The sequence below is a fragment of the Brachycentrus maculatus genome, unplaced genomic scaffold (assembly GCF_059751285.1).
Source record: "Brachycentrus maculatus isolate JH-2025_06_01 unplaced genomic scaffold, ASM5975128v1 h1tg000059l, whole genome shotgun sequence".
NCBI lineage: Eukaryota > Metazoa > Arthropoda > Insecta > Trichoptera > Brachycentridae > Brachycentrus > Brachycentrus maculatus.
This window is the reverse complement of record NW_028280813.1, coordinates 603872-626912: the sequence shown is the minus strand read 5'-3', so window position 1 is coordinate 626912 and position 23041 is coordinate 603872. Positions and strand designations below refer to the sequence as shown.

The window sequence follows — 23041 nt, the reverse complement described above, 5'->3', positions numbered from 1 at the left end:
ATATATTAAAAAAAGTCCTACAAAATATATCGAAAACGGTCTACAAAATTTATCAAAAACAGTCTAGAAAATATTTAAAAAAAGTTTTCAAAATATTTGGAAAAAGGTCTACAAAATATATGGGAAAAGGTCTACAAAAAATATGGAAAAAGGACTATAAAATATATGGAAAAAGGTCTACAAAATATATGGAAAAAGGTCTACAAAAATATGGAAAAAGGACTACAAAATATATGAAAAAAGGTCTACAAAATATATGGAAAAAGGTCTACAAAATATATGGAAAAAGGTCTACAAAATATATGGAAAAAGGTCTACAAAATATATGGAAAAAGAAATGTGTACAACAAAATATGGAAAAAGGTCCACAAAATTCATTGAAAAAACCTATATACGTAAAATACAACAAGGACGGTCTAAAAAATACATTAAAAAATATCTTCTATATACATTTTTTTAAAAGCTACAGAATACATAAAAAATGGTCTACAAAATACATAGAAATACTTGAAAATATATGAAAAATGGTCTATAAAATACATAAAAATACTTGAAAATACATGAAAAACGGTCTACAAAAAACAGTAATTTTTGAAAATATATGACAAAATACATAAAAATACTTGAAAATATATGAAAAAATGGTCTACAAAATACACAAAAATACTTGAAAATATATGAAAACGGGTCTACAAAATACATCAAAACATCGGTTTCGCGTGTCAGGCATAGAATTTGGGTCAGCTATTACGATGGGAAAGGTCTTACGAGCCTGTTAAGCAAGAAGGAACCAAGCGTGACCGTAGCAACAATAGCGACATGGGTGCTTTATGCAAATCCGACTGTCGATAGGGCACTTATACTGCCTTCAGGGTCATTCAATTAGGTCTACGCTATAATACGTGTAAAAGATGATTTATAACCAACTAACTAACCATCACGCCGCCAGCCGCAGGGGTAGGCAGAGAGAATAGAACGCCACACCGCTCTGTCTTTGCAAACATTCTGTTCCACGTTCATGCATCTCCTCATACAAACACGCCGACTGTTTGAACTCCTAACCTGACCCCATGAAGGATTAAACTTTACATATTTTAATAAAACGAAAAACGTGCGTTCGCATACGTCATCGGGTGTATTATGGGGCGTATCCCCATGTATTTATGTATCCGATTTATAGAGCTGTAATAATAGTGTAGTGAGGATTCGTTTATGCGACATCATTCGTTACCAACTTACGAAAACAACGTTTTCACGAAGGCGAATTTTTCAAAAGAAAATGACGAATGAAAATATTGATTATATCGGCTGCTATAAACACTTCACGAGTCTAATACAATCCTTTATAGGTTGAATATGTTAAATTAGATATTCCTCCCGAGTGATAATGCCCTATTCACCATGGCGGCCCTAGGTGAAGCAAGATGTCCGTATTAACGCCAGGTTGACAATTTTTTTCTGTATCCATGGTTGCCAAGTTGCAATTGTGATAATACCGTTCGGTCGGCAGAATGGATTTGTGCGTCTGAAGCAGCTATTAGGCATGCGGACACGCCAATTGGTCCATTGTGACGGTATTAAGATGTTCCGAGATGAAAACCCATACGAGTAACGTCTGTTTGAATGTTAGTCTAAACTCCAAACAGATTTCTGTAGTATCTATAATTCAATTCAATTTATTAAATTTTCATATCATTTTTTGACATCTCATCAAAGATGAAGAAGAATATGGAAGTCTGGGCATTTACGGGGCTTGGTTTGAGTGATCACTTTACGCACGTGTAACATTCACCAGTTCTACCCATTATTGACAACCACACTACTCGAATTCTTGGAAGCTCTATATATAATAATAAATGATAAAACCCTTATCCGCACCCCAATGGTGCATAGGGCACTGCGTCATATAAACGCAGTGTTATCTTGATCGTTTACACATGAAGGAAAGGTGATCAGCCCTCCTCTTCAGGTACCAGTCCAGGGTGATTTTGAATAAATATGACTGTGAAAAAATCACTTATATTTATTTTACCCCCCTTGGGAATCGAACCCGGGACCTCCGGAACAGTAGCCGAGCGTGCTGACCATTACACTACGGAGGTGGACGCTGAGCTCTATATATATGAACCAATTTTGAAACATTGTTCTTGAATCCCTAGAACTTAACTAGAGACATCTATTGGTGAGATGAAAAGAAGATTTTTATTGGGCAGAAATTCTTATATTAGTATGTGAGGTCCGAATCCTGGATTATAATCACACACATGAGAAACGCCAGAAAATACCATTTTCATTTTTAATTATTTAAGCTTATAATTTGACCAGATAATTTATTTACAGCATTTTGAGTGTGTCCAAATACTTGTTCACAAAATCTGGATTATCTCCAATTACAGGAGTTATTTTCATATTATTTTTTGACAAAAAAAGACTGTTATACCATTTAATATATAACATTAAACCGCGAGTGTAAGTCCCTCTCCAAGCACAAGAACTCAGTCTCCTTTTTTGGAGAGGCACAGCGAATCGAAATATAAAAGTTTTCCATATGTTTTTATGTCCGCCTCCGTAGTGTAATAGTCAGCACGCTCGGCTACCGCTCTGGACGTCCTGGGTTCGATTCCCAAGGGGGGTAAAATAAATATAAGTGATTTTTTCGCCGTAATATTTATTCAACATTACCCTGGACTGGTACCTGAAGTGGAGGGCTGATCACCTTTTCTTCATGTGTAAACGATCGAGATAACACTGCGTTTATATCAAGCAGTGCCCTATGCACCATTGGGGTGCGGATAAGGGTTTTTATTTTTATTTATTTATGTATATATTATTTTTTTGTTGAATAAATTGAAAATTCCTTTTAGTCTCTTAACTGTTGCAGCCGAGCATACCCTGGTGACGTTCTGAAGTCGCCGTCACGAGGCGTGTTTCGGTAATTGTATGCGCAGAGGTAGGTGGCCGGCTCGGTGGCCCAGTGGCGTGCGGAATGCGGAGAAAGTGGTCGGACGGGTGCCGGTTCGATGGCGGGCACATTTGGGCGGGCCTGTCGCAAGGCCAAAGAGAGGCTTCCTCGCTTGTCGGTCAGTTCAATTCACAATTGACTGCATTTTGATAATTACAAATTTTGATATAAAGTGTGGAAGCTCGTATGGAGTATTTAAAAAAAAAAAATTTAGTATTTATACATATATATATATCTATTTATATATCTATATGTATATAAATAATAATAATAAAACCCTTATCCGCACCCCAATGATGCATAGGGCACTGTGTCATATAAACGCAGTGTTATCTTGATCGTTTACACATGAAGGAAAGGTGATCAGGCCTCCGCTTCAGGTACCAGTCCATGGTAGTATGGAATAAATATTACAGTATATATATACATATATATACTGTATATATATATATATATATATATATATATATATATATATATATATATATATATATATATATATATATATATATATATAAATTATATATATATTATAATCACATCACTCACTCCTTTCAACAACATCATAAATCAAAAAACTTGATTTTTCAGGATATCGTTTTTAAAGTTTAAAAATATAATAAAATATATATTAAAAATAAATATCAAGCCACTTATTGAACTTTTTACTGTGCAACAGATCTTTTTAGGTAAAACCTGAAGGTTCTTTCTCCATTTGAAAAATATTTAGTATGTTTCACAAAATAATTAAACAATACCTTTTCTTCAAAATGCAAAAACAACACTTTCTGCCCTGTAGCGGGTAAATATTAAGTTAAAAATATGCCGCTTTTGCTGGGATATAGTACATTTTCTGGGCATTCCGAAAACATGCACAACTGAAAATTGACAATTTTTATATAGTATATATATAGCAAAATATACTAAGTATATTTTGCTATATAGCACAAGTCGGCTGTCCAAATTTAAAACACAGTAAGGGACATTTTTTGTACTAGTTTTTTTTTGCATTTTTGGACTAAGTAGAGTCTACTTAGTCCATAAATGCAAAAAAAACCTACTACAAAAAAATGTCCCTTACTGTGTTTTAAATTTGGACAGCCGAAGTGCTTCATAAGATGTCAGTAGCGTATCTATGCCCAATCGATGTATACATTTTAAACACATTATTATGATAAGAAAGTGGGCAAAATGTACTGAATGAACTAGCTAAATGTAGAGCGGTGTGTCGTCCACGGCTTCTCAAAGTGTGCCCGAAAAAATGTATATTTAAAAAAATTATATAAAGCGGTCACCTAAACCAGTGCTCCGCAAACATTTTCTATTTAAGGTGCACCTGCCAAATTAAGAAATTTCAGAGGTGCATATTTACCATATCGCTCACTCCTTTCAAGAACGTCATAAATAAAAAAAACTCGATTTTTCAGGAGAACGTTTTTAAAGTTCAAACATAAAATACAATGTATTAAAAATAAATATCAAGACACTTATTTGACTTTTTACTGTGCAACAGATCTTTTTAGGTAAAACCTGAATATTTTTTCTCCATTTGAAAAATATTTAGTATACTTAAAAAAATAATTAAACAATACCTTTTCTTCAAAATGCAAAAATAACACTTTCTGCCCTGTAGCGGGTAAATATTAAGTAAAAAAAATATGCCTCTTTTGCTGGGATATAGTACGTTTTCTGGGCATTTCGAAAACATGCACAACTGAAAATCGACGATTTTTGATTTATGACGTTCTTGAAAGGAGTGAGCGATATGTTTAATGCGCAGGCAATCTAAATTTGAAGCAATGGATAAGTATCACGTGTGTGATTATTGGCTAATAAATTAATATGAAAAATCACAAGACTATCGGTGGCATTCTTATTGACATCTGTAGGGAACTAAGGGAGATATGAAGGTTTAAACTTTACATATTTTAATAAAACGTAAAACGTGCGTTCGCATACGTCATCAAATATCCTCTACAGATTTCAATAATAATGTCACCGATAGTCTTGCGATTTTTCATATTAATTTATTAGCCAATAAACCATCATCGTGACAAAAATCTATTCCAATCTAAAAAAAAAGGCTTCTGAACCAGATCTGAAAACGCTGTGGGACAGTTTTCAATATATTTATTTATTTATTTTAATTTATTTCATAAATACATATATATTATTTTGTAACATCTCATCAAAGATGAAGAAGAATATGAAAGTCTGGGCATTTACGGGGCTGACGACCGTCATAGTCTGGTTTAAGTGATCACTTTACACACGTGTAACATTCACCAATTCCACCCATTATTGACAACCACACTACTCAATTTTTTTTTGAATTACCTAACGTCCAAGTGGCTCTGAAATCTAGCTACGGCTTATGCAACACCGTTTATCATGTCCCTACTCAGGCTTCAACTTTATAAGTTTCATAGCCTATGCCTACTCGTGAGTGGATTTACTCTTTATGTTTAAAGTTACTATAATTTCATGTAATTCATGAGTGAAAATTCTAGGCAAAAACACTCGCTGACCACACTACTCAAATTCTCGGAAGTTCAATATATTTAATTCAATTTGGAAACCTTGTTCTTGAATCAGTAAAACTTCACTACAGACATCTTTTGGTGAGATGTATTTGGACACACTCAAAATGTTTTTAGTAAACAATTAGTTAAAAATGGATAGATTTTACCACAAAGTGACTGCCGAATCAAGTAATGAAAAAAGACTAATCGATTTAAGAATCGGCCCCTCCCGCGAGCCCCACGTTGGGCGCCGCTGGGGGCCCACCGAGCCGGCGGCCAGCGTTTGCATAAGCAATAGCGACCTCTGAACCGCGAGACAACACTTCCGCTAGCGGCAGGCGCGGGGCGCCGGAGGGCCACGTGCCCGCTTCTCACGCGGGTCCTGCGCCCGGGCTAGAGGCGTGCCCGGTGGAGAGAGTATATATATATGTATGTATGTATATATATATATATATATATATATATATATATATATATATATATATATATATATATATATATATATATATATATATATATATATATATATAAACATATATATATATATATATATATATATATATATATATATATATATATATATATATATATATAAACATATATATATATATATATATATATATATATATATATATATACTACTACTACTACTACTACTACTACCACCACGCCGTTTCCCCGCAGGGGTAGGCAGAGAGGATGGAACGCCACACTCTTCTGTCCTGACATACACTCCTCGCCTCCTTCACATCCATACATCTAGTCATACATGCCCTCCGATTACGCTGACTTTTGACACCGCCAGATTTTAGGTTCTGATTGGTTGATATGTATATAAATATATGATATATAAGATGTTCGAATAGTGAAATAAGGAAGGAATGCAAAGCTGAGATAAGCATTATCGATAAAATTAAGAAAGGTGTGTTGAGATGGTTTGTGCATGTGGAACGTATGAGTGAGGAAAGAACGGTAAAATAAATTTACGAGGCGAATGTTTTTGGAAAAAGGAGCAGAGGAAGACCGAGAAAAACATGGCACGATCAGGTATGCCAAATACTTGAAAGTGGTCAGGTTAGGAGTCGTAACAATCGGCGGGTATGTATGAGGAGATGCATGAACGTGGGAGAGGCGAAGGATGTTTGCAAAGACAGAGTGGTGTGGCGTTCTATCCTCTCTGCCTACCCCTGCGGGGAAGCGGCGTGATGGTTAGTTAGCTATTTAGTTTGTATTTATATTATCTTGTCGCCTCTCTGAACTCTTCGAAACACCCATAGTACACGCGTTACAAAGTCAGGCAATAATGTATATACATAGTATTAATTTCACATTTTTCCTATAGTGACGTCACCGTTCTCTCGATACGAAGATCAACAGATTATAAAAGCAATAATTATACGTCCTTCCATAGACTAGCCGCCAATAGTTTAGCAATGACACCAACATTAAAATAACGCCATCATTTCTGTGACGTCATTCATTGCCAACTTACGAAAATAACGTTTTTTCGAAGGCCAATAATTTAGCAATGACACCAACATTAAAAAACGCCATCATTTCTGTGACGTCATTCATTGCCAACTTACGAAAATAACGTTTTTTCGAAGGCCAATAATTTAGCAATGACACCAACATTAAAATAACGCCATCATTTCTGTGACGTCATTCGTTGCCAACTTACGAAAATAACGTTTTTTCGAAGGCCATTAATTTAGTAATGACACCAACATTAAAAAAGCTCGTAAAATAATTGTTTCTGTGACGTCATTCATTGCCAACTTGTGAAAATAACGTTTTTTCGAAGGCGAATTTTCCAAAAGAAAATGATGAATGAAAATATTTTCTAGAATGTTTTCATACCGCGCAACAATGGATAAAAATGCGTAATCAAATTTTTATCCATTGTTGTAGTCTCTAGACTATTGTAGCCGAACATACCCTGGAGAAACTCGGTCGGGTAGAGCCAAGGATAATAGCCGAGAATACGCAAGTCTGGGTATTCCGCGGGGCCTCTGACCCACAGGCTGGTCGAGTGATCACCCCCTACACGCGCGCGACATTCACACTCGACCACGGTCGCCGGGCGTCGCGAGGACTAGGATCGCAGAGCGCAGAGGTCAGACAGGTTGGGTCGCGCTCGGCGGATAAGGTTAGTTATATCTGATAATTTATTCAGCAAACTAACGTCAGATTGCCAAATACGCTAAAACGAGATACAGCTAGAGAAATATATATATATATATATATATATATATATATATATATATATATATATATATATATATATATATATATATATATATATATATATATATATATATATATATATATATATATATATATATATATATATATATATATATCTTGCCGCACTGAGAGATGGCATCCCGACTGCATCCAGTCTACTCTCATCCTTCCCAAACCATCCCAAGCCGCCTTCCTTAGTTTGCTGGATAGTGCTCATCTCAGCCTTGCACCCTTTCCTTATATCACCATTGGAACATCTACCATACATGGTCTTGCCGCACTGAGAGATGGCATCCCGACTGCGTCCAGTCTACTCTCATCCTTCCCAAACCATCCCAAGCCGCCTTCCTTAGTTTGCTGGATAGTGCTCATCTCAGCCTTGCACCCTTTCCTTATATCACCATTGGAACATCTACCATACATGGTCTTGCCGCACTGAGAGATGGCATCCCGACTGCGTCCAGTCTACTCTCATCCTTCCCAAACCGTCTCAAGCCGCCTTCCTTAGTTTGCTGGATAGTGCTCATCTCAGCCTTGCACCCTTTCCTTATATCACCATTGGAACATCTACCATACATGGTCTTGCCGCACTGAGAGATGGCATCCCGACTGCGTCCAGTCTACTCTCATCCTTCCCAAACCATCCCAAGCCGCCTTCCTTAGTTTGCTGGATAGTGCTCATCTCAGCCTTGCACCCTTTCCTTATATCACCATTGGAACATCTACCATACATGGTCTTGCCGCACTGAGAGATGGCATCCCGACTGCATCCAGTCTACTCTCATCCTTCCCAAACCATCCCAAGCCGCCTTCCTTAGTTTGCTGGATAGTGCTCATCTCAGCCTTGCACCCATTCCTTATATCACCATTGGAACATCTACCATACATGGTCTTGCCGCACTGAGAGATGGCATCCCGACTGCGTCCAGTCTACTCTCATCCTTCCCAAACCATCCCAAGCCGCCTTCCTTAGTTTGCTGGATAGTGCTCATCTCAGCCTTGCACCCTTTCCTTATATCACCATTGGAACATCTACCATACATGGTCTTGCCGCACTGAGAGATGGCATCCCGACTGCATCCAGTCTACTCTCATCCTTCCCAAACCATCTTAAGCCGCCTTCCTTAGTTTGCTGGATAGTGCTCATCTCAGCCTTGCACCCTTTCCTTATATCACCACTGGAACATCTACCATACATGGTCTTGCCGCACTGAGAGATGGCATCCCGACTGCATCCAGTCTACTCTCATCCTTCCCAAACCATCCCAAGCCGCCTTCCTTAGTTTGCTGGATAGTGCTCATCTCAGCCTTGCACCCTTTCCTTATATCACCATTGGAACATCTACCATACATGGTCTTGCCGCACTGAGAGATGGCATCCCGACTGCATCCACTCTACTCTCATCCTTCCCAAGCCATGATACTGTTCTAGACAGGGTTGGCCCAACTGGTGGAGGTCACCACGGAGGGTCGGGGTGATAGTGACAGACGGGATGAGCGGTTGGATCAGGTTGGATCCGGAGAATCGAAGCAAGGACGCTGACGTCACGCGAGAGCTGATCTTTGAACCGTGAGTGCGGTGACGTCACGATAGGAAAAACGAGAAATTAATATTATGTATATACATTATTACCTGACTTAGTAACGTGTGTACTATGGGTGATTCAAAAAGTTCAGAGACGAAATATATGTACCTGTTCACATTTTGGAGTTTCTTGCAAGTATTTGTAGACATACTTATTAAGTATGTATACAAAACGCTTTTTTTGAAGAACACAAATAATTAGTTTCAAGTATTACATTATAGAAAACATATAGATGTCTCTAGTGAAGTTCTAGTGATTCAAAAACAAGTTTTCTAAATTGGTTCATATATATAGAACTTCCAAGAATTTGAGTAGTGTGGTTGTCAATAATGGGTAGAATCGGTGAATGTTACATGACGGTCGTCAGCCCCGTAAATGCCCAGACTTCCATATTCTTCTTCATCTTTGATGAGATGTCAAAAAATAATTTAGAAAACAAACGCTTCGAAGAACTTACCGAAACGTCCTCGCATTTTAGACTTGTACCAGAATATCAAACAAAACGAATCCCACTAGACTTTAGACATTGTAACTCTGAAGAAAAAATGTCGACGCAAGCGAATGTCGGAGAAAAAAGGGTCCGAAAGTGCGCAAGCCGTGGTTTTCTATATGCCCACGGACGTAATAATTAATTTTCATTAGATTTAAATTAAATTTCAAACGTCATCATAGCATTTAATGAATTATAATAGAATTTTCAACGTCATTATTGGCATAAATGAATTTTAATGGGATTTTCAACGTCATTATTGGTTTTAATGCATTTCAATAGAAATTTTGAACGTCATTATAGAATTTAATGATATTTCGAACGTCATTAAAGGATTTAATGAAATTTTAAACGTCATAACAGGATTTGATGAATTTTAGTAGAATTTTTAACGTGTTTGACGTTTAATTGGCTGCTACGATATTTCTAACGTCATTTTAGGATTTAATGAATTTTAATACAATTTTAACGTCATTATTGACTGTAAAGATATTTCGAACGTCATTTTAGGATTTAATGAATTTTAATAGAATTTTCAACGTCATTATTGGCTGTAATGATATTTCGAATGTCACTATAGGATTTAATGAATTAGAATACAATTTTTAAAGTCATCATTGGCTGTAATGATATTTCGAACGTCATTATAGGATTCAATGAATTTTAATAGAATTTCAACGTCATTATTGGCTGTAATGATATTTCGAATGTCACTATAGGATTTAATGAATTTTAATACAATTTTTAACGTCATTATTGGCTGTAATGATATTTTGAACGTCATTAGAGGATTTAATGAATTTTAATACAATTTTCAACGTCATTATTGGCTGTAATGATATTTCGAATGTCACTATAGGATTTAATGATTTTTAATGAAATTATGAACGTCTTTATTGGCTGTAATGATAATTCGAACGTCATTATAGGATTGAATGAATTTTAATAGATTTTTTAACGTCATTGTTGGATTTAATGAATTTTAATGAAATTTTGAACATCATTATTGGCTGTAATTATATTGCTCCTAATACCAACTAAATTCGTCCTTTCCTCACTCGCTCGTTCCACGTGCCCAAACCATCATTAGACACTTGATCATGCCAAGTTTTCATCGGTCTTCATGTGCTCCTATTTCCAACTAAACTCCTTCTTTCCTCACTCACTCACATGTCGAACATCATTTAGCACTTGATCATGCCGCAATTATAAGTGCCGGCGAAATGTCGTGCGTCGGGGCCCTAAGCGCGCGCGGCGGGTGCACGCGCACCGGGAGCGGCTAGAAAGCGGCCTGCGCGCACGACCAACACAATGCCCGAGCCGCTGACCCCTGAGGCCGGCGCTAGATACCCCCGAATGCGGCCACACGCACCTATATTACCTCGACTGACTATTACTAGTCGTAATAATCGTCGGGTATGTATGAGGAGATGCATGAATGTAGAAGAGGCAAAGAATGTTTGCAAAGACAGAGTGGTGTGGCGTTCGATTCTCTCTGCCTACCCCTGCGGGGAAGCGGCGTGATGGTTAGTTAGTTAGTTTACTACTAATGACTCTAGTATCGCGGGTTGGGACGTTATCGCCCGGCGGGAATATGGGAATGCAGGATTTGTGTGCGCAAGGATAGTGTGGCGTTCCATCCTCTCTGCCTACCCCTGCGGGGAGACGGCGTGATAGTAGTACTAGTGATATGGTCCTGAAGTACTCTTGTATGTTACAAGTGTTAATGTTACGTGGAAGAGGCGAAGAATGTTTGCAAGGACAGAGTGGTGTGGCGTTCTATCCTCTCTGAATGTTTGCAAGGACAGGGTGGTGTGGCGTTCTATTCTCTCTGCCTTTTTTATAATGAATGTTACGTTATATTCGTATGTATAAATGTTTGAATGTTACGTTATATTCCTATGTTACAAATGTATGAAAGTTACGTCATATTCGTATGTTACAAATATTTTAATGTCACGTTATATTCTTATGTAACAAATGTTCGAATGTCACGTCATATTCGTATAAAACAAATATTTTAATGTCACGTCATATTGGCATGTTACAGATGCTACGTTATATTCCTATGTTACAAAAGTTTGAATGTTATATTCGTAGGCCAATTTTTTTTAATGATACGTCATATTCCTAGGATACAAATATTTGAATGTTACGTTATATTCGTAAGTAAATATGTTTAAATGTTACGCCATATTCCTAGGATACAAATGTTTGAATGTAACGTTATATTCGTATGTTAATATGTTTAAATGATACGTCATAATCATAGGATACAAATGTTAGAATGTTACGTTATATTCGTAAGTAAATATGTTTAAATGTTACGTCATAATTCTAGGATACCAATGTTTGAATGTTACGTTATATTCATATGTACAAATGTTTAAATGTTACGTTATATTCGTATGTTACAAATGTGTGAATGTAACGTTATATTCGTATGTTACAAATGTTTAAATGTTACGTTATATTCGTATGTTACAAATATGTGAATGTAACGACATATTGGCATGTTATACATGTTGGATTGTTACGTTAGTTCGTGTATTACTAAAGTTCGTCCTACATTTTCTAGAAGCGATGGAAAATATATATTTTTTTAAATTGTCGAGTCCAACTATAGTACGTGTTTAGTATCTAGAAAGCTACTGTAATGGGTGTCGTCGCACACAAACGTCGATGGTTTTGCATATTTACCGGGCAAATAAATCTCCAGTGGCTGACTGAGATGCTAGAAGAGTCGTTCCTATTGAAAAAATCAATACATAATCACCTAAATCAAAGTTCAAGTGTCACAAACACACACTTATATGTAAATACATATCACTCACTCCTTTCAAGAACGTCATAAATAAAAAAAAACTTGATTTTTCAGGAGAACGTTTTTAAAGTATAAAAATATTTTACAATGTATTAAAAATAAACATGAAGCCACTTATTGATTTGTTTACTGTTCAACAGATCTTTTTAGGTAAAACCTGCTGGTTTTTTCTCCATTTGAAAAATATTTGGTATATTTAAAAAAATAATTAAACAATACCTTTTCTTCAAAATGCAAAAACAGCATTTTCTGCCCTGTAGCGGGTAAATATTAAGTTTAAAATATGCCCGTTTTGCTGGGATATAATACATTTTCTGGGTATTCTGAAAACATGCGCAACTGAAAATTGACGATTTTTGATTTATGACGTTCTTGAAAGGAGTGAGCGATATGTGTACATATCGCACATCCATATCAAAACTGCATCAACTCAAAAATTATGATTTTTTTAAGATAATCAATTATTCGGATTCTACAAACGAAGACGCATATCGCTCACTACTTTCAACAACGTCATATATCAAAAATCGTCAATTTTCTCTCTCTGCCTACCCCTGCGGAGAAGCGGCGTGATGGTTAGTTAGTTGGGAAAGTGATTTATTAAATTTTATACCGTTCCTAATTACAATGTTATTATATTATGCTGATGATGTACATTTAAATAGGTCCTTTTTAGGGCCACTAAACCTATCCATATATTGGAGTTTCTTGCAAGTATTTAACACATCGCTCGCTCCTTTCAACAACGTCATATATAAAAAAAATCGTCATTTTTCTCTCTCTGCCTACCCCTGCGGAGAAGCGGCGTAATGGTTAGTTAGCTGGGAAAGTGATTTATTCATTTTTATACCGTTCTTAATTCCAATGTTATTCCAATATTATATAATGCTGATGATGTACATTTAAATAGGTCCTTTTCAGGGCCACTAAACCTATCCATATATTGGAGTTTCTCGCAAGTATTTAACATATCGCTCGCTCCTTTAGACAACGTCATTTATTAAAAAAAATCGTCAATTTTCAGTTGTGCATGTTTTCGGAATGCCCAGAAAATGTACTATATCCCATCAAAAGCGGCATATTTTTAACTAAATATTTACCCACCACATGGCAGAAAGTGTTGTTTTTTTATTTTGAATAAAAAGGTATTGTTTAATTATTTTTTTAAATATACTAAATATTTTTCAAATGGAAAAAAAAAATATTCAGGTTTTACCTAAAAAGATCTGTTGCACAGTAAAAAGTTCAATAAGTGGCTCGATATTAATTTTTAATACATTTTATTATATTTTTAAACTTTAAAAACGATCTCCTGAAAAATCAAGTTTTTTTGATTTATGACCTTGTTGAAAGGAGTGAGCGACATATCCGAACCGATTTTAAAATCTGATAAATACTATGAACTCATCTGTGCAAAGTTACAATGCTGATAGCGACATCGTTTATTTTGCAAACTTTATACAGAGTTATCATCAAAATAGCACTTTGTGTGAACGAAGCCACCACGTGCTGTCACCGACCTTGCCGCGCCAGCAAATGTCGATAACTCGCAAGTGTGTCGCTAGATATGTCATATCTGTGCGTGATATACGGCGAATCAGGTGTACGTGTGTGTGTCATCAGACCAGAGAGTCGGGAAGTCAGGCTGGGAGCGAGACTTTCTTAATATGTTCCAATTATACCTGCCTCAGCTGCACATATATACCTTCTGATTCCTCCACTCCTGACCCTGGCATACAGTCCTAGCTACTAGCCATACATGCTGTGTAGACTCTCGGGCCTACTTTCCCATATATACTGCTCTAACTATACCCCCCACATGGCTACACCATCTAATAGACCCTTGATCTTCCCAACTATACCTGCCTCAGCTGCACATATATACCTTCTGATTCCTCCACTCATGACCCTGGCATACAGTCCTAGCTTCTACCCATACATTTTTAATTGATGTTTTACTTAGTAAATACCATTATTTCTTAAAATCTACTGTGACTTTGAAAATGATGCGGAGAGCATCGAAACACGTGGGACAGTAGATTTTAAGAAATAGTGGTATTTACTAAGTAAAACATTAATTAAAAATGGATAGATTTTACCACAAAGTGACTGCCGAATCAATTAATGAAATCTAGCCATACATGCTACGTAGACTCTCAGGCCTACTCTCCCATATATACTGCTCTAACCATTCTCTATACATGATCACACCATCTAATACACCCTTGATCTTCCCAACTATACCTGCCTCAGCTGCACATATATACCTTCCGATTCCTCCACTCCTGACCCTGGCATACAGTCCTAGCTTCTAGCCATACATGCTATGTAGACTCTCGGGCCTACTCTCCCATATATACTGCTCTAACCATTCTCTATACATGATCACACCATCTAATACACCCTTGATCTTCCCAACTATACCTGCCTCAGCTGCACATATATACCTTCCGATTCCTCCACTCCTGACCCTGGCATACAGTCCTAGCTTCTAGCCATACATTTTTTTAGATGTGCTATATTTGTGAACAAGGATCTGGATTGTGTTTGTTATATTTGCTTATAATAATCCTGGATTATAATATTTGTGAACAAGTATTTGGACACACTAAAAATATGAAATTTTCCTATTATCTCGTACGTCACGGGGTCTACAGTGTAATGCATCGCATCTTCACATATCGCTCACTCCTTTCAACAACGTCATATATCAAAATACTTGATTTTTCAGGAGATCGTTTTTAAAGTTTAAAAATATAATAAAATGTATTAAAAATAAATACCTAGCCACTTATTGACCTTTTTACTGTGCAACACATCTTTTTAGGTAAAACCTGAAGGTTTTCTCTCCATTTGAAAAATATTTAGTATATTTAAAAAAACAATCAAACTAAACATTTTCTTCAAAATGCAAAAACAGCACTTTCTGCCCTGTAGCGGGTAAATATTAAGTTAAAAATATGCCGCTTTCGCTGGGATATAGTACATTTTCTGGCCATTCCGAAAACACGGACAACTGAATATTGACGATTTTTTATATATGACGTTGTTGAAAGGAGTGAGCGAACATTGGGGCGATCTCGACCGACCTGATCCAGCGTCAGGCGAACTGCAAGCGACTGTTTACATAACATCGCGATAAGGCAAGAAGCTGAACAATGCTGGGCTGATGCATTGATAACGCCGCGTAAACATTGTCAGACCTCCCAAGGTCAACACTCTTCACTTTCGGCACCTCGGATATCAAACAGTAACGCTTGTTCAGTTTTAGTGTCCAGCAGGTTAAGTGGCCCAAAAAAGGACCTCTACAAATGTACGCATATATCGCTCACACCTTTTAAGAACTTCATAAATCAAAAATCGTAAATTTTCAGTTGAACATGTTTTCGAAAGGCCCAGAAAATGTACTATATCCCAGCAAAAGAGGCATATTTTTAACTTAACATTTACCCGCTGCAGGGCAGAAAGTGTTGTTTTTGCATTTTGAAAAAAAGGTATTGTTCAATTATATTTTAAATATACTTAATATTTTTCAGATGGAGGAAAAACCTTCAGGTTTTACCTAAAAAGATCTGTTGCACAGTAAAAAGTTCAATAAGTGGCTTGATATTTACTTTTAATACATTTTATTATATTTTTAAACTTTAAAAACGATCTCCTGAAAAATCAAGTTTTTTATTTATTATGTTCTTGAAAGGAGTGAGCGATATATATGTATACATATATATATATATATATATATATATATATATATATATATATATATATATATATATATATATATATATATATATATAGTCAGCACTCTCGGCTACCGTTCTGGAAGTCCCGGGTTCGATTCCCGGGGGGGTCAAATAAATAAAAGTGATTTTTTTCACTGTAATATTTATTCAATATTACCATGGACTGGTACCTGAAGCGGAGGGCTGATCACCTTTCCTTCATGTGTATACGATCAAGATAACACTGCATTTATATGAAGCAGTGCCCATTGGGTTGCGGATAAGGGTTTATATATAGGGTTTATATATATATATATATATATATATATATATATATATATATATATATATATATATATATATATATATATATATATATATATATATATATATATATATATATATATATATATATATATATATATATATATATAAATATATATAAACATGTAATATACACACTGGGTCAAATTTGAGCGGCGCGTCACGCCGGCGTGTGCCGGACGGGTGCTGGGCCCGTGCCCGCGGCCGGCGCCGATAACCCCGCGTAACCCCGGGATTACGCCGGCAAACGGCCACATTGGCGCGGGTCGTGCGAGATAAAGTGCCGGCGCGCGAAAGTGTTACGCAACGACGATAGAGGAGGAGGCGTGACCTCGCTGATACTCCGCCTAGACTTACTCCATCCTTCTTCAGGTGTCCAGAAGAAGAAAATCCTCCCTCTTGGACTTGCACAGTTTATTTATTTATTTAAACTTGACGTACAGAAGAGAGATAAGTACATTGGCGGGCCTATTGCTAAAAAGCAATATCTTCCAACTAACCAAAAACAGACTAGTGATATTAGTCAAAACGTTTGATACCATATATAGCTGTTTGCAATCAGAGGTTGATAGTTCTTGAACATTTAACAAAAATATACATTACAAATTAACATGTCCGCCTCCGTAGTGTAATGGTCAGCACGCTCGGCTACCGTTCTGGAGGTCCCGGGTTCGATTCCCAAGGGGGGTAAAATAAATACAAGTGATTTTTTCACTGTAATATTTATTCAATATTACCCTGGACTGGTACCTGAAGCGGAGGGCTGATCACCTTTCCTTCATGTGTAAACGATCAAGATGACACAGTGCCCTATGCACCATTGGGGTGCGGATAAGGGTTTTATTTATTAATTAACATATAAAAAAACATAAATTACAAATTGATGATAATAAGGAAGGCAAAGGAAGAAGGGAGTTTAGGGAAGGAGGTAGAGGGAGGAGGTTTGATGGACAGTTAGGGTTCTAATGATAGATAGTAATGTCTCAGACGTTTCTTGAAAGTTATTAGAGAATGTGCATTTCGTTCACTCCTTTCAAAAACGTCATAAATAAAAAAACTTGATTTTTCAAGAGAACGTTTTTAAAGTTTAAAAATATAATACAATATATTAAAAATAAAAATCAAGCCAAAACTGAACTTTTTACTGTGCAACAGATCTTTTCAGGTAAAACCTGAAGGTTTTTTCTCCATTTGAAAAATATTTAGTATATTTAAAAAAAATAATTGAACAATACTTTTTCTTCAAAATGCAAAAACAACACTTTCTGCCCTGTAGCGGGTAAATATTAAGTTAAAAATATGCCTCTTTTGCTGGGATATAGTACATTTTTTGGGCATTCCGAAAACATGCACAACTGAAAATTGACGATTTTTTATTTATGACGTTCTTGAAAGGAGTGAGCGATTTGTTTACGCGGAGAGGTAATTCACTCCATAGTCTGGCCTGGACAGAGAAGGAATTACCGAAGAACGATCTGTTACATCAAGTTCAACCTCCTTCCCTAAACTGCCTTCTTCCATTGCCTTCCTTATTATCGTCAATTTGTAATTTATGTTTTTTTTTAATGTTCTAGTACTACCTACCCTCTGATTGCAAACAGCTATATATGGTATCAAACGTTTTGACCAATATCACTAGTCTGTTTTTGGTCGGCTTGAAGATATTCCTTTATAGCAATAAGCCCGCCAATGTACATATGTACACCGTACACGAAGTTCAAATAAATAAATATATGTATGGAAATGAAATCATAGTTTATCTGCTGTTGAGATGGAGAGATTCACACAAATCGCTGTTATCAGGAGCCACTGTTACCATTCAAGATTGACCATAGAGATACAGCGTGATAACTGAGCAGATATCACTCACTCCTTTCAAGAACGTCATAAATAAAAAATCGTCAATTTTCAGTTGTGCATGTTTTCAGAATGCCCAGAAAATGTACTATATCCCAGCAAAAGCGGCATATTTTTAACTTAATATTTACCCGCTACAGGGCAGAAAGTGTTGTTTTTGCATTTTGAAGAAAAGGTATTGTTTCATTATTTTTTTAAAATATAATAAACACCTTTTATACAGAAAAAACCTTTAGGTTTTACCTTAAAAGATCTGTTGCACAGTAAAAAGTTCAATAAGTGGCTTGACATTTATTTTTGATACATTGTGTTATATTTTTAAACTTTAAAAACGCTCTCCTGAAAAATCAAGTTTTTTGATTTATGACGTTCTTGAAAGGAGTGTATATATATATATATATATATATATATATATATATATATATATATATATATATATATATATATATATATATATATATATATATATATATATATATATATATATATATATATATATATATATACCATTCTTTCCTCACTCGCTCGTTCCACATGGCCCAAACCATCCCAATACACAATAATTCTTAATTTTACCGATAACATTTTGAGTGTGTCCAAACACTGGGTTTTTATTAAATTTTAAATGAGTAATTTCAGTCAATTCTGCTGGTTACAATGTAAAAATACAATTTAAAACATTATCTTCTTATAAAGTTCCCTCCGATAACGAGGTACCTATCTCAACGTTATAGGGGAGTATTAATGTAATTATCTGTGCTCGCCACTGCCTATTGCATGTTAGAAAAAGTAGTGCGACAAAAAAGTGTTTTTCGGTTATATATTCCATATTTTTTGTATCCATTTGTTCTTGAAAGCAAGGCCTTATATACATAATAATAATAATAATAATAAAACCGGAAATATTATCGATACGAATGAAAAAAAAAGCGTTGGACCCGTTCAATTTTTAAAAAGTTGCAATACCTGTTTTCCGGCACGCAATATTCGTAACGCGGCCTGTCCCGTTATGTGCTGCTCTACAAAACACAAAAGTACGTCGAATATTGCGTAAATTTTGAGTTTTAACGCATAAAAATTACGCAAATGGGTGAGAAATCCAGCGCGATCAGAAACTGGTTGCGAATCGATCAGAAAATTTCTAAAAACGGTACAATATTTCGACGCTTGGCACGAATTTTGCACGACCGACGGATGTAAGGTTATATTTGGATAGAAATTTAGATGAACGATGAGTAAAATGTCAAAAGATGATGAAATATGTGTAATTTAAAAGAAACTGACTTGCAAAAATGATTTTTGACGAATCAAATCGAATGTCATATTTCAGAATACCTGATTTTTAGGGAGATCGTTTTTAAAGTTTAAAAATGTATTTAAAATAAATATCAAGCCACTTATTGAACTTTTTACTGTGCAACAGATCTTCTTAGGTAAAAACCTGATGGTTTTTTCTCTATTTGAAAAATATTAAGTATATTTAAAAAAAGTAATTGAACGATACCTTTTCTTCAAAATGCAAAAACAACACTTTCTGCCCTGTAGCGGGTAAATATTAAGTTAAAGATATGCCGCTTTTGCCGGGATATAGTACATTTTATGGGCATTCCGAAAACATGGACAGCTGAAAATTGTCGATTTTTATATATGACGTTGTTGAAAGTAGTGAGCGATATGTAATACGAAATTTGTAAAAGCCCTTATGTTTGCGTTTTTCGACAGTCGAAGCGAATTTTGAATGGTGAATTTTGCGTATTTTCAGTTTTATTTGGTTAAATTTATTCAATTAACAAACTACTTCCACCTGCAAGTAACTGTAATATCGCGTGTTTACATAAAATTAAAACATGTATTTGAAAAAAAATCAGTGCATAAAGTATGTCAAAATGGTGAATTTTTTTGTTTTTTGGGCCGGATTTTTGAACGAAAAAATGCGTTATTTTTGGGGTCTCGTTACATTTTAAACTGCGCAAATATAGGTATTATTTTGTACATTAAAAACTGTTAAATGTTAAGTTATTTTGGATTTGTGGAAATTTTTCCTGTTGACACGTACATTGCACAGTACTTAGAATCTATTTCCTGACCTCCAACGAGGCATTTAAAACGAGTACTATGATAAATAAACACCTTTCTGTTTGCCTATTGTAGTGTGGCGTGCATTTTAACTCATAAATAAATAAATAAAATCATTTTAAGTGTTACGGCGGGCGATAGTCACACCAGATTTCTAGCGAATGGCGTACGCGCTTTCCATGTAGTTGTCAGAGCGACACGTTTATACCTGAATTTAATACGTTCACAATAGAAAGAGAGGTTCAAAATTGCTATTCAGTCGCTCGTTTTATTCACCGTGAGTGAAATATGTAAAAACAGCGCATAATACGACCGTACCTGGGTCCTCATTTTTATAGACCCGTTCGAAAGAACAGGGAATCGACCGGCATGGCGCTGTCAGTCGCGATCGCCGCCGAATTGAAATTCGATAAATTTCGGTGCTTTTAAAATTACTCGCTGTAGAAATATGGCTTTGCTCACCCAGAATCCAATTGGAAGCGGTATGTCACGATTTAACCGTCGTAAAGAGCGCGACAACTCGACGAGCGCGACACTAAACGGCAGATTCAAAGACTAAGGCAGATTTCCACTAACTGAAATCACAAATGAAATCAGCCATCTTCGCATTGACAATTGACGTCACGACGGCTATAAAGATTTGATTTACCTAACCTGCTGTATTTTTGTCTATGGTGCCTTTTGTTACTGTCAACATTTTGACTAATAGTGACGTACTTTTTGGCATTGACACATTGACACATACTTTTTCAAAAATACTTAGTAAAGAAAAACATTTACCACTTATTTAAAGTATATCCAATAAGTTAAAAAGGGTTAACAATAATTTTTAAATAAATATTTACCTACCTTTCAGACGATTTTAATATATTTCTGTGTCCTTATGACCTGTGCTTTTTGTCAATGTTTTGAGCAAGGACATGCATCATATGAGAACATACTTTTTTTGCATTTGATTTTTATGAACGTTGAATTTTAAATTCAACAGTTTAATGTTAAAAATTTAATATAATTTAACTAATATACCTTCGTCGGATGAAATTCAATTTGAATGCTGCGGTAAACTAAAAGATTTGAGAAATCAACATTCTTTGATATTATTTTAAGATTCCTATTTTCGTTATTCGTATTGCTTAGTAACATTAAACCAATGCACATCAATTATATGAAAGAAGTTTATTGATTACAATAAAAAAAGAACATACGAAATAATCAGTATGTGTATAAATTATGTACTAAACAGCCGGTGTGCGACTGAACCACCAAAAATGTTCAATTTATTTTGTAGTTAAATAACGACTTTAAAAAAAAATTACAGTTAATTTGGCTTTTAATTTAAACGATTTAAAGCTTGTCGCACTAATCAGAGTAGAACCACCTCCGTATGGTAAGGACGTTCGTCTACTGTACTGGATTTCCCGGGTACGATTCCCAGAGGGTTAAATAAATATAGCTACCTGAAGCGGATGTTTGACCACCTTTCATTTATATGAGTAGGCAGAGAGAATCGGATGCCACACCACTCTGTCTCTGTAAACATTCATCGCCTCTTCCACATTCATGCATCATCTCCTCATACATACCCAATGATTATTACGACTCCTGATCCGGTCGCTTTCAAGTATTTGACATCCTTTTTGTGCCAAGTTTTGCCGATATAAAAAACTATGTTTTTAAATGATGCAGTGCCCTATGCACCATCGGGTGCGGATAAGGGTTTGGAGTTGGAGTAAAATATTCCATCCAAGCCCTTCCCTAAAGTCGGTTATCATGTTGTTGTTTTATTTTATTTTTATATGGTAACATCGTCAAGGTTTCCAATAATTGTCTATGACGAGTGTCTTCCGTGGACGCCGCGGTCTTCCGCGAAGTGACAAATTGATTGAAAATACTGGATTAAGTAGGATATAGAACACATTGCAAGTTGTCCGAGCGTCTAGCGATGATGGACGAAGACTACAACAACGACTCGCAGGACTCTCCGGGCAGCGGAGGCGCCATCAACGAGGACGACAGGATGAAGGATGGCGCTGTCGGCGACAGGAGAGGAAGCGACGACGGGTACATGGACGATTATCAAGACGAATACGAAGACGAGTTTAGACAAAACAACAGGGGCAGAGGCAATTTCAGGTTTGCCGCGAAAAATGTTAAACAAAACAATTGATAATCCTTTTAAAATGCATTTTTCGTGAAAGTGAGGTTATGTTTGTTGCTAGCCGAAACGTCAAATGATATTATCCTTTATCTAGTATTTACCTGAAGCGGAGGGCTGATCACCTTTCCTTCATGTGGAAACAATCAAGATAACACTGCGTTTATATGAAGCAGTGCCCTATGCACCATTGGGGTGCGGTAAGGGTTTTTATTTTATTAATTATTTAATATTTACACTTTTCCATTTGACCAAGATCTTTTCGAATAATCTCGT

General features: G+C 35.9%; 2 protein-coding genes across 3 annotated transcripts in view; one reads left to right on the top strand and one right to left on the bottom strand.

The window, feature by feature from the left end:
• The window catches only part of ATPCL (ATP-citrate synthase), a 41375-nt gene extending 20167 nt beyond the window's left edge, over positions 1-21208 (bottom strand). Inside the window, exon 1 of the mRNA XM_088256212.1 lies at positions 21073-21208. The gene's annotated coding sequence lies outside the window, so the exon portion shown is untranslated. The remainder of the gene's footprint in view (positions 1-21072) is intronic.
• A 1249-nt stretch (positions 21209-22457) lies between these two features.
• The window catches only part of LOC148311695 (uncharacterized), a 47125-nt gene continuing 46541 nt past the window's right edge, over positions 22458-23041 (top strand). For both annotated transcript variants that reach the window (XM_088256184.1, XM_088256183.1), the window contains exon 1: positions 22458-22743. In XM_088256184.1, the coding sequence (XP_088112310.1) occupies positions 22553-22743 (191 nt within the window). In that variant the 5' untranslated portion in view covers positions 22458-22552. The remainder of the gene's footprint in view (positions 22744-23041) is intronic.